This window comes from Mixophyes fleayi, chromosome 9, assembly GCF_038048845.1.
Source record: "Mixophyes fleayi isolate aMixFle1 chromosome 9, aMixFle1.hap1, whole genome shotgun sequence".
Taxonomy (NCBI): Eukaryota; Metazoa; Chordata; class Amphibia; order Anura; family Limnodynastidae; genus Mixophyes; species Mixophyes fleayi.
In genome coordinates, this window is record NC_134410.1 from 62703707 (window position 1) to 62717781 (window position 14075).

Sequence of the window (14075 nt, forward strand, 5' to 3'; positions counted from 1 at the left end):
TTGCTGCCTGAGATAGCTGATCTGCCAAGGTGCCATGTTGCACTGCTCAAAAAATACTTACTGATCTGGTCGAATGAGCAGTAATATTCCCCGACACAGGTTTACCTGCAAAGACGTCTGGTGGATTGTAATTCTTTATCCATCTAGCCATGGTTTGCTTACTTGCTGGCCAACCCCCCCTCTACCGGATGTCATGCGGAACTGGGAGAGAATCAGTCTTATGAACACCAGCAGTTCTGGATACATATATTTTAAGCGATCTGACTAGATCTAGAAGACAACAGGAAATTTAATTATCTACAGAGCATTCTTGTTGAAAAGGAATGACGATTTCCTCGGTAATATGGAACCCTGAAAACACTTTCAGCCGTAAAAATGGGTCAGTTCATAGCATTGTCCTATCCTCATGAAATATTAAAAAGGGAGACATGCATGACAGAGCCCCCAGCTCTGAGCACCTGCTTGCTGAATAAACTGAAAGGAGAAAAACAGTCTTCCAGGCAAGGTATTTAAATTATATGGTATCTAAAGATTCAAAAGGATGTTGTTACAAAACCATATTAAGATCCCAAGGTTTTGTAAAAGGAACAAAACGGTGACTGGAGTCTAAGAACCCCCTCTAAAAACATCTTTGGAATACTAGCAAGCTTCTTCTGAAAGAAGAAAGAGAGAACAGACACCTAGACCCTTAGATAATCTTGTCTTGCCCATTGTCTAAACCATCCTGGAGAAACGAGAGAAGGCAGGACAAAGTGAAAACTGGAGTCTGGAATCCTCTATGTTCACACCACAGCAAATAGATCTGCTATGATTCAAGGCAGAAGAATGTTTCCTAGCTACTAATATAGTTTGCATCACCTTTTCTGAGAACTCCTTGACCCTTAAAAATCTCTACTTCTGCCCAACCTATATGCCATCCTTTAGAACTACAGCGATGTTTCGGGCTATAAGATAAACTACACCAAGTCAGAGCCCATGCTGCTTCACGTTTCTCCTCGAGATACCGAGCTCCTCCGAGCTAACTTTACTTTCAAATGGCAGAACAGGAAGATCAAATACCTGGGGGTTTTCCTCACTTCTCGCTATGACTTCCTCTTTCGTGAGAATTTCCTACCCCTTTTCTCCAAGACGCAATCAGACCTGACCTCCTGGAACTGCCTTATTATTTCGTGGCTGGGCAGGATCATAGCTGTCAAAATGAACATACTCCCCAAATGGTTGTACCTCTTCCAAACCCTTCCGGTAGCTGTCCCTGCCTCTTTCCTTGCCAACATCCAGAAGGCACTCACCCACTTTATTTGGAACCATAGACCTCCTAGAGTCTCATCCAATATCTTAAAACGACCAATCCCTGGAGGAGGAAGAGGCCTTCCCGACATCAAATTATACTATTTGGCATCCCACCTTTCGCAAATCGTTGCCTCCTACGCTCCCTCTGGCTCCACTGCATGGCTTGATATAGAATTGGCCCATCTAACCCTGCCCGATCTCTCCTCTCTCTGGGGCGTATCTCCCGCCCTTTGCCCCCCTGCTTTTAGAGCGCTGCCTTCTATCAAATTTGATGCTATGCTCTGGGACTCCAACTCCTTTAAACTAAAACTTTCAACTGCAATATCTCCTTTAACCCCCATCTGGCATAACCCTGTATTCCCTTCGGATCTGCCTCTACGATCCACCGTAACTGGTCTCGTGCAGGGCTTAAATTTCCAGTAGATTTTTCCAAACAGGGCCGCTGGCTTTCGCTAGCGGATCTCCAACCCCAATCCCCGTCCTAAATCCTCAGCCCCTTTGAATTCTTCCAAATTAATCATTTCTTGCGATCCCTGCCACCAACCTATGTTCTTAGGGACCTTACTCCATTTGAATCTCTTTGTAGAAAACATCCCTTGGACAAGGGCATGATTTCTCAAATATATAGCATTCTTCTCACTTCTGCCCTTCCCTCTCCAAACCCTCATGAAGACGAGTGGGAAAAGGACCTTGGTCCTCCCCCGGATGAAGAGGCTTGGGAGGACATGAGACTGGGGATACTAAATGCTCTATATCAACTAAACTCAAGGAAACCTCTTACAAAATTTATTACCGTTGATATTACACTCCCACAAGACTCCATAGAATGTTTCCCTCTTCCTCACCCTGCTGTTGGCGGGACTGTGGCCAAAGGGGTACGATGTTTAATATTTGGTGGTCTTGCCCGATTATCACCACCTTCTGGGATTCAGTCCATAGTTTCCTAAATACCCTTTTTGAAGCTCCCATCCCGAAAGATCCCTGGATATTTCTTTTATGTTACCCTCCCCAAGACCTTGACAAATTCTCCAAGAAATGAACTGCCCACATCCTGACAGCAGCCAAATCACTTATAGCCCTCAATTGGAAAAAGACCTCACCTTCATCCCTTTTGGCTCTCAAGAAGCAGATTTGGCACGTGGCCGATATGGAGGAGATTATGTACTACCTCCACGATAGAGGCCACGTCTTCAGTCAAGTCTGGGCTCCATGGCTAGCTGTGGAACTCACCTTCCCCCCTCAACGCTCCGCGTCCTCCGACCTGACCCATGTGCGATGACCCTAACTCTTCCAGACACATATCTCCCCCTCTGCTATAGGCTCAACACACCCTAGTTATCCTCTAAATACTTACAGTGCTTATCTTTGTGGTCCTACCCCCCTCACCCACAATCCCTTTTGTTCCTACACCCATTTTACATTACTCTTTAAAAATGTAAAAACCGTTCATTTTTGTCTAAAGGTTTCCTAATATGCGATACACCACAATAACTGTTGTGATTTTACTGTGTATGCTACACAGTGTTATCGTTTTGCTGTCTGTATTTTCTTGATTGACCACTGAAAATAAAAATTATAAAAAAAAATGAAAAAAATCTCTGCTTCAAAGCCATGCTAAATCGTGGTATAAAAACAAACACCAAGAGAGAAGATACTCTCTAAGTGGAAGTAGCTATCCTTAGGATGTCCCTGTACCAAGTTATTTTTGGCCAGTCGAGTGCCAACAAGATCACTTGAGCTCTTTCCTTCCTGGCTTTCCTGAGAACCCGAAGCAACATAGCTATCGGAGAAAATACATATATTATATGGAAATCCTGTGACACTGTGAGAGAATCCACCAGGATTACCCGAGGGTCTCGGGTTATTTAGCAAAACCTCTCTGCTTTGTGACTGAAACGTGAGATCATCATATCGACCTGCAGTCGTCCCCATCTTTTTATGATCTGTTCGAAGACCTCTGGGTGGAGAGACCATTCTCCTGGAAGGACTGCATTTCTGCTTAGAAAATACGCCTCCCAATTTTCGACCCCTGTGATGTAGACTGCTGAAATTTCCATGACGTTCCTGCACAGGAAACAGATGGCTTCCTGGGACTCGAAACCAGTCTTACCAGCCTCTGAATGAATAACACCTTTTCCTGAGGAAGGAATACTCGCTGAAGCTAGGTGTCGAGAAGAAGACCCAGGAACACCATCCACTGGTATGGGATCAAACTGGACTTCTTGTAATTTAATAATAATAATGTAACCCCTTCGTAAGGTACTCGGTTGACTCTTGGAAATGGAACATTTCTGCTTTGAAGGGTTGTTTCTATGAAATCGAAAGGACCAAAACAATGGAAATCTAGCCCTAGAAGAAATAACAGGGAGAAAATAAGCCTTCACTCCTTTCTCCTGATTTATAATTTTATCTAGTTCAGGACCAAAAGGGGTCCGACCATAAAGGGTAAGGACTCTAAAGTCAACTTGGACGACATAATACCGTCCCATGACCTGATCAAGCAAACTTTTCTGGCAGACACTACAGAAGCAGAAATCTTAGTGTCCATTGTGGCAGCATCCAAGGCTGCCTCACCTAGGTACTCTGATGCTTCTCTAATATGGTCCATTATAGGTAGTATATCAGACAATGGTGTGCCTAACTGAAGGCCATCAATAACCTGTTCTGACCATTTATAAATGGCCTTACTCACCCATGCAGAAGATAAAGAATGTCTGAGAACTGCCCGTCGCCACACAGATATTAAAATGCCTCCACACTTACGGTCTGTACTATCCTTAAGAGAGGCAGACCCTGTAACCAGAATAGTGATATGTCTAGATAACTGGGCTACTGGTAACTCAACCTTAGATGGAACCTCGCTCCTTACTTTATCCTCCGCTGGAAATGGATAATTTAAGGAAACCCACCTTGGAACCTTTAATAACTTGTCCGGTTTAACCCAAGGTTCCTCCAACATCTCAGAAAATTGATAAGATGAAGGAAAAGAAACTGAACGCTACTTATTTCTTTTGAAAAGTGAAACAATCAGAAGTGAGGGATCCTCTGCAGCCTCAAAACCTTAGTAAGGCCTAAGACCGACCTCTCTAAGGATTTAACCCAAGGTGGTTCAAAAGAAATCCCTGCCAAGGCAACTGAGAAGTACTACCCTGGTGAGACAATTCTGTATCAGAAACTCTACTAGGTACAACCAAGGGAAACACACTCATCTCCTGCTGATGCACAAAAATGCGAGTTAGCTCAGCTACTGACTGTGGCAAGGACTTTGGCCAAACCATTTCTATCTAAGCAAAAGCCATTCTAGGGAGAATGTCATGGTCCGGGGCTTCACAAGCTGCACTTCGGGCATCTGGTTCTGGACATCCACTAGCAGACTGACTTAGGAGCCTTATCCTTGGAACCAGTTCCATTTGCATACATATTAGGGAGCACTCAAAGTACAAGCAAACACACATACACATAAAAAACCTAGCTAAAAATGAAGCTAAGTCACAAGAGATGTAAGTGCTTTTACAAATTAAGCAAATTTTACTAGAACAAAACTCAACCACTTAATTCAACCTACATAAACAGGGGTAAAAAGAAGAGAAGAGCCCTTCAAACTACTAAATATGAAATGCAAAATGTTATATTCTGTCCACATCCCCCTTAGTAGGTAGAAAGAGGCAGAGGGCTCTAGAGGGTCGCGGCCAGGTTGAGCGCATGCTTACACCACAGACCCGGCTTCTTACCTGCTGGGTTTCCGTGAACGAAAGTCCCAGCCAGCCAATGCTATGCCCTGCATCCACTCACCCAAGACATCCATGCTGCCCTCAAGACATCGACAGGGCAGTGTGAGAGGAATAAGGAATAACAGAAAAAAGAAAAAACAACCTTGATATACGAGGTAAATGCCTAAACTCCAGGCACTTACAGAAAAAAAAAAAATGATGATTGTCAGTAGGTGGTAGGGAACCTTCTTTTTAAATCATCTCCTAAGAGACCATCTCCACAGCTATCTCTATATCCCCATGGTGAAGCAGGGTCCCCAAGATTATAGGACAGAGAAATAGGATAGATTTTTATTTTCAATTTGCTAGCCAGACAAGAGAAGGATATGCAAATGAGCCCACTTAAGTGATATGAGTGAGATAGGCTTTTTTCTTTTATTTTTTAAAATATTTTTATATTTTCAATGGCCAGTAAAGAATATACAAAAAGCAGAATAATAATACTTTGTAAGATATATAGGGAAATAGCAGATATGATATATTGTGTTAAAGAAAAACATGACCAGATTTTATAGGTTAAAGAGCGATAGTAGGTAATGGAAACAAGGAGTGGCTGGGAGGGTGGGGGGGGGGGGGGGAGAGGGCTACCACGGTATTGAGTGATGTGAGAATTTAGAGGACAATCAGGGTATAAAGAGCCAGAAACAATGGGGAGAACAAGGTCATTGCACACGGGCCAGCGTAGTGGATGGCAGATATTAAAGTAATTTTATCGTTTTCAAATAAGAATTGCCCAAGCGATTGTATTGTGTGGTTCCGAAGCACAAGTAATTTATTTAGCAAAAGCAATTTGTTTAGCAGTTCAATAAATAAGTACAATATAGCCGATACATGATACCTATTAAAGATGTTACATTAACTCAGGAACGTATAAAAACACTGAATACATTACATCTTCCTTATAGGTTTCATTCAGGTTCAATGACTGTAGCCATGCGGTCACATTTCCAGTTTCCACAAGAAAGAGAGAGGACGAAAGCCAGCATGCTTGTATATACTTGTCCAGCTAACACTAAGTAAGTTCTTCATTGGTCCGGGGGTTAATGGCATTCCAGCTCCTTGCAAGTTATAGGTCAGTTCATTTGATCCTTACAGAGGGTGAGGGGAACATCCTCCACCCTATTGTTTCCATGATTTGACTCTGAATGACCAGTTCAAACTGACCCACACAAAAGTATTTAAGAGCATTAATCTCATATTGCTTGTATCTTGCGATCGCTAGATGCGATCGCTATTCCGTCCCCATCGGGTTAATGCTGCTGAAATAAGCTTTAATATGAGACCAAATTCTTTATCTTTTAAAACACCTGAACCATAAAAACCTTTGCTACAGTATTATATATAAATAAATATACAATCGAATACATTTTACTAATAAATGAATGTGGATTGGAACCTTTAATAAATATGAAATATATAAATAACCAAATGTTGTAGTGCGAGCGCGTGCGTGTTTTACCGCGTGATAGCGCCATGCCGCGTGGCATGCTGAGTGCAATCGCACGATAAAACAATATTAACCAATATACTTTTCGTTCATCCAATTATACGACTTCGTTACAGAGGAGGAAACGCGTGTTCCACGCTTAGCCATGGGGCCCATACTTGGTTGAAAGCATGGCCTCTATCATGGAGGTAATATGTAATTTCCTCCATGGTGGCCATGTGCCAGATCTGCTTGAGTGCCGAGAGATGGGGACAAGGTGTATTTCCAATTGAGGGCTATAAGTGACATGGCCACTGTCAGGATGTGTGGCATAGTGTGTTTAAGAGTCTATGGACGAAGTCCCAGAGGGAGGTGATTGTGAAGCACAGTACCAAATATGAAGCACAGTACCCCTGAGGCCACAGCCCCGCCAACAGTAGGGCGAGGAAGATGGAAATATTCTAGGAAATCTAGTTGTGGTGTAATACCAGCGGTAATACATTTTGTAGGAAGTTTCCTTGAGTTTAGTTGAAGTGGAGCTTTTAGCTATCCCCAATCTCATTTCCTCCCTAAGCCTCTTCATTCGGTAGAAGACCCAGGTCTTTTTCCCAATCATCCTCATGAGGGTTTGGAGAGGGAAGGGCCAAGGTGAGAATACTGTAAGTTTGGGTTCATGCCCCTGTCCAAGGGGTGTCATCTACAAAGCGTTTTGAAGGGAGTGAAATCCCTTAGGACAGTGGTTCCCAAACTTTTGCAGTTCACGGCACCCTTAGAGTCTCCAAATTTTTTCAAGGCACCCCTCCAAAATAATTACTGAGCAGTCCTGTTTTAGAAGTAGTTGGGTCAAAAAAATGTAATAAGTATTTAGGTCAGGACAGAAATACTTATTTAGTTGTATGCAAAAATGCCCCCTCTACATCCAGACACACTGACCCCTCTGCATCCAGTCACTCTGCCCCCCCTCTCACGCTGCCCCCTCTGATGCTGCCCCCTCTGCCATCTCTCACACTGTCCCCTCTCACTGCCCTCTGTCACGCTGTCCTCCTCCTCTGCCCTCTGTCACACTTTCCCCCTCCTCTGCCCCCTCACGCTGCCCCCTCTGCCCTCTGTCACCTCTCACTGCCCTCTGTCACGCTGTCCCCCTCCTCTGCATCCAGGCACTCTGTCCCCTCTGCATCCAGGCACTCTGCCCCCTCTGCAGCCCTCTGTCACTCTGCCCCCCGCTGTCCTCCTCCGCTGCCCCGCTGTCCTCCTCCGCTTCACCCAGCCATAAAAAAAAGAAAGAGCACATAAACTTACCAATCCGCCGGGCGCCGGAACCCAGCAGCCTCCTCTCTCCCGCAGCAGCTTGTTACTGACGTCGATATTCAGTGAGAGGAGGCTGCTGGGTCCCGGCGCCCGGCGGATTGGTAAGTTTATGTGCTCTTTCTTTTTTTTATGGCTGGCCCGCGGCACCCCAGTGACAGCGCCGCGGCACCCCAGGGAGCCGCGGCGCACAGTTTGGGAACCGCCGCCTTAGGAAATAAGATGGTGGAAGGGATCGTAAGAAATGGCTAATTTGAAAAAAATTCAAAAGGGCTGAGGATGTGGGACGGGGATTGGAGTTGGAGCTCTGCTAACGGAAGCCAGCTACCCTGTTTGGAAAAATCCACTGGAAATTTAAAACCTGCGTGGGTCCAGTTGCGGTGTTTCGCAGTGGAGGAACCAGGAGGGAAAAACACAGGGTTATGACAAATAGGAGTTAAGGGGGATATCGCAGAGGAGAGTTTTAACTTGGAGGAGTGGTAATCCCAGAGCCTGGTATCAAATTTGATGGAGGGGAGGAATTTGGCGAGGGTACGGACGATGATTAGGAAACAGGCCCCATAGAGATAGGCTTTTTAAGCACAATTAAAAAGCATAGAACAAGGGGGAGAGTACAGTTCACATTTATTTTCTTGATTTTTATTTCTCTTAACATTAAGTACTGTATGTAGGAAAAAGATTATACAAGTTTACAAAAACAACTTTGATATGATTATAATATTAGGAAACATGAATTAAATCATTATTGAGCTTGCGGTGTGAAGATTAAAGCTATAGGCCTATTTGTGCAGTCATCTCCCAATCCCACTAACAGCCAACAGTCATGTCACTCAGGCCCAAGGGGTTGAATTAAGGCGTTGAGTTTTCTGTGCTTTCCATACATGCATTCTTATAATCAGACATAGTTGCTCTGTTTTCTGCACTTCCCTTACATGCATTTATATAATCAGACACCGTTGCTCTGTTTTCTGTGTTTCCATTTCATGCATTCATATAATCAGACACAGTTGCTCTGTGTTTTCTGTGCTTCCCATACATGAATTAATATAATCAGGCACAATTGCTCTGTTTTTCTGTGCCTTTGGGGTAAAAATGGAAATAAAAATAAAAAAAATATAATTTATTAAAGTGTAGTAGTTTATAAAATATTAAATTAAAGCCAATTAAAAAAAGAAAATTAGAACTAAAACATCTATAAATATATTAGTGAAAGAGCACATTTCCATATCCATACATTGTATGATACTTACAGCCAATCAGGACAGCCATTGCCATTGTGGTCAAAGTATTTGATGCATCAGCCAGGTTTAGCGCATTCCCAGAAATCTCATTCAGACTGTCAACTGTATATTTAAACATGAAGGGCACCAAAATGTTCATACCCTGTAGACAAAAAAAATCCCCAAAATATTAGTGGTCAAGGAAGGCAGGAAATAAGTACCTGTCTTTAAGGCCGTTTACCCACTGATGCTTAAAAAAGAAAATCATGATTTTACTATACTTTTTATGGTAGTAAAAGCATGTAAACAGGTAATAGGTATGGGGATAGAACCTATTGCTTACAATGAGCCTGTGCCCACTGTCACTTGCAGCAGCTGGGCAGTTTTTTTTCCTGTTCACTGTAGGTGAACTTAAGAGAGTCAATAAAGGAAACTCGACTGACTCCCCCTCCAACCACAGGTGTAAGAGCCTGCAACACACTGCATGTCAAACACCCCTGTGTTGGACATGTTGTATCACTGGAGTTTTTCTAATGCCAAGACTAACCAGCCTTTTATTACCTAAAAAGGCTAATAATTCCTAAACGTTGCTTTGTTTTTTTTAAATAGGTAGATTAAGTTGACGTTTAATAATTGGACGAAGGTGGTAATTAATAATTTCTGTACACTACATCAGTTGCGATGCAATTAATAAGCAACATAATTGTTATTTTACCATTTAAATATGTTTAACGTATTTTCTATCTTTTAATATAAAATATAAAGTGGTGAAGATTTAATGTTTCCAGTAATTAAATTACATTGAGTTCAGTAAAATTCTGTTCGCAATTGCATGAGAACGTTTTCGGTATTATTTATGTAGCGTTCGCACATTGCGAACGCAGTTATAAAATATAAATAATATCACTTTTCATACACCAAACAGCAAGTCCAGAGATGTCATAAAAGAACGGATTTATACATGTCTAGAGGCGGAAGAAGGACACCTGGCCACTTCAAGGAACAATGACCAGAGAGATCAATCAATGGGATGGTGAGTTCTTGGCAGTTCATGACCCATTGACCATAGAATGTGGACCTTAATAATGTAACTGTATCTCTGTGATGTCCCTGCTTTTACAACTGTACAGTGTATAAATTGTTCACTTCTGGCTTTGGAAGCCAGAGTGTTCTCATAGAAGCTTGTGTTGGTGCTAACAGCACAAGCAAGCTAAACTTTTCTCTGTAACCTATTTTGCGAATAAAACCCTTTGTGCTTTGTAACCACTGCGATCGCATTGGAGAATCTATATTGCACAAGCTACATATGGATGTAACAGGTACAAAAGCAAAAAACAACATTAAAAAAAGACAATTAAAGATAAATATTTTCTTTCAAAGTGTAGGAGTTTTCAAAAACACATTTGTGAATGCTAATGAGTGCTTATTCACTTGTATCAAGTTTGTATTTTGCTACACTGGTGTACAGCATGCTCATTCAACCAACAGCCCAACCAAACATGTCTATGAATGATTTGAGCTTCCCATGAGAATTTAGAGTGCCCTTCAGGCCAACACATGTGATGTATTCCATCTTCTAATCGATAATCCTGCCATAGAGGGTCATGGTTATATGATGCTAAAGTATTCTTGAGCAGAAGCACCAGAGAAGACAATACGACCTTACTGACCATGTGACCCGTCTGCACATTCAAGTTTATTGTGAAATTCTTATGTTTTCTGTAAACGAACTTCTACAATATAACTAGAGAGTAATTATCAGTACAAAATACTAACTGGATTTCAATACCCTTTCCTAGCATTATTGTCTACAGAGGTATTTGATGGCTATAACACCCCCCCATTTCTTCCTTTGTAAAATTATAGGCAATGTCCTCCCTCTATTCCATTTTTGTCTGCAAAATAGACAATGGCTAATATACACATGTAACAAATGCTTACCTATTTCTATTGTAGCTCAGATTGTTTCAGCACTGTATTGCTCTGCTGACAAACTGGGAGATTCAATTAACCACAAAGTGCCGCAGGACCCTCGCATGATGTCCTCCTGCACACACTTCTGGTTAATATGGTACTGAAAACTTCACTAAGTTTTGCTTGCAACTGTATGGTGCAGACTCAATGCCAAATGCCACCAGAGCAATTCAATTTCAGGACCCGCAATGTTCAGCCCACCTGGAAATGGGGCTCATTACCCTCACTTTGCTGAGAGCAATTGGCCCTAATCCAGGTGTGATGAACATTGGAAATCTGGGAAGTCTTGCTCCTGTAGCATTTGATAAAGGGGGTGATAGAATTCAAAGCAATGTGATTCACAGTTGTATCTCCCCCTATGAGGTGCGAGGAAAAAAAACAAGCAAAGATTTCAGGTTCCGCATCTCCGTAGGACTTTGCATGTAATGGAATCTCCCCCAAAGAGACCTCTACCACACAGAGCAGGCTGGGCTGTTCTCTGCTGCCTGTACTACTTCCCTCATTGCACAGTACAGGAAAGAGAACACAGCCCACTTGTGTACTACTGTGAAGCTTTATTACAAAGTGCATCACTGTACCTATAGGGACTGCATTGGGAATAGTATTTGCTAGAATCAGAATAGTTATTTTATGAAAGGAAGGAAACCATTCCTTTTAGATAGCACACATAGAAAACAGTTTTTAATGTACAAAACTTCTATCGACAAACAATTGAAAAACCAAGGTAGTTTTACTAATAATTGCATAATGCAACATTTGGTAGTGTGCAAGGTAATATCAGAAACAGTGCTGTGCTTGTCATCTGTACACCAGAAAAGGGTCTCTGGAGGTGTACTACCTTGCCAGCCCTTCTCCACTTTGTATATCTCGTATATGGGTATAAAATGCGTCATTTAAGAAAAAAATATCCTTTTAGCGAGTAATATCAATTGTGCTCCTTCAATACATTCTGTAGATAACAGTATTTCGCAGGAATATTCCTAAGTATCCTGCACACATTTTAATAAGATCTAAAGCCGACATCCAGGATTTCAGTGCAGCGGATTCCCTGAGGGTAAAACATGAATATATATAAGGCCAAGTACTATTCCGTTTCATTCATAATCAAGTGAGGATTTATTCTCATCAGCAAAACTTACCTTGATTTGAAATTCATTAATATCGCAAGGAGCGGATTAGGCTGAAAGAGGCAGATATGTTTGAGCAAAACTGTATGGTCTACGTTTTAAATGAAATGGTTTGTGGATGGAGGACTAATACCATGTGAACTCCTGCTTAAGGCAAAACAATAAAAAATGCACACATGCATTTCAATTTACACTAATATGTGAGTTATAAGAGAGAGATAATGTCAGAAATATGAATAATGTCAACTCCACTGAGATAATCTTAAATGTGTTCTCTGAATTGAGTGTTTTATAATACATACGTATGACCAGCTAATCTAAGGTGTGCTGCCAGGACACAATATTGAGAGATTGTAAAGATGAGTTTAGCCCCAGTAAAAGTAGGGCTACGAGCGATTTTCAGTTAAGCAATTAAGGCTTCATACACACTAGCGTTTGCAATGAGTTGTGACTATATGTTGAAATGCCAGCAAAATACTTATTTTACATACGTTTATGGATAGGTTAACAAACGTACTCAATCAGCATTAAAAAATAAATAAATTAAAAGAAAAATTATTCTGTGAAAAGTTTTTATCTTGTACAAGCCAAAAAATATATATATGTAAATGCCTCTTAAAAGGCATCTCAGCAATAACAATGGGTCCACCTAAGATAAATGTAAGTGTTTAAATGTGATGACACATAAATAATGCACTGAAAAGCAACAAGTGTTCAAAACAAGGCAGTGCAGTGGAATGTAAGCTTAACTCTAGGAAGACAAAAGAAATGGAGTATGATCTCATCTAATGCAGAGATTTTATTTTTCATCAGATTAAATGTTCTTAAACTTCTTTTCAAAATGCACGTTCTTAAATTTTAAGTGCAGATGGGTTTGTAGCATAATTCCCATGAAATTCAGCAACAAAACAGCGTAATTATATACAATTTTAAGTTGAACAACATTAATACATATAAAACACTTGACCCAGATTGCATCCACCCACGTGTGCTAACCACCCTAGCTTCAGTAGAAGCTTATCATTATCGCAGATTTGTAAGTGCCACACTGCTCTACAGTGCCAGACAGTGGGAAAAACAGGACATGCAGGTAGACAAAATAAACGCAGACATGAAAACAAAGGGCAGGGAGGGTCTCTTCTCAAGTGAGATCTTATGTACTTCACTCACTTTGGCATTTTTCACATTTAATTTCCTTGTATCATGGAAACAGAATTTGGGAATCCCTACCACTTCTCAACACAAATTACTCTCTAACATCAACATAAAAAAACCAAAAAACTTACAAATAAAAAAAGACAGTTAATCAAATAATAGATTAAATATGCACTCATTTTGTACAAGCTTCATCATGGAGATCAAAACACTTTTGAAACACATCCAAGGAGTTATTAAAAAAAGCACCAATCAAGGGAAGGTACAAGATGATGTCAAATACTTAATATCTCCCTAAGTACTGTTGAGTCAGTCATAAAGAAATTGAAAGAATATGGCAGAATTGGGAAACAGCCCATTAGACAACAATACCCAAGCACTTGATAGATCTGCACTTTATGGGAAGACAACAGAGAAAGACATTGTTGAAGAAACTTCATATATCAAGTGGATGAAAAAATGGTCAAGATCAAGAGTTAACTTTTTGTCCTCAAATACATCCATGTTTATTGCAAGTTTAATCGTATGCATCATTCCAGGACAAGAACATGATCCCTATTGTGATGCATATTGACAGGACTGTAAAGCAATGGGAATACTTATCTGCTTCAGTGACCGAAACACTTGACAAAACAAATAGAGCAAGATCTAGATAACTCTTGGAGGAAAACCTGCGCAAAGTGAAAGACCTAGGACTTGGGAGAAGATCTATAATTCAGCAACACAATGACCCAGAGCATACAGCAAAAATCATATTGGAGATGGAGATATATATATATATATATATATATATATATATATATATATA

General features: G+C 41.1%; 1 protein-coding gene across 1 annotated transcript in view; it reads right to left on the reverse strand.

Annotated features, from left to right (window-relative positions):
* Positions 1–14075, reverse strand: part of ABCB7 (ATP binding cassette subfamily B member 7) — a 93734-nt gene that overhangs the window by 32765 nt on the left and 46894 nt on the right. The window contains exon 5 of the mRNA XM_075184430.1: positions 9042–9174. Within this exon, the coding sequence (XP_075040531.1) occupies positions 9042–9174 (133 nt within the window). The remainder of the gene's footprint in view (positions 1–9041; positions 9175–14075) is intronic.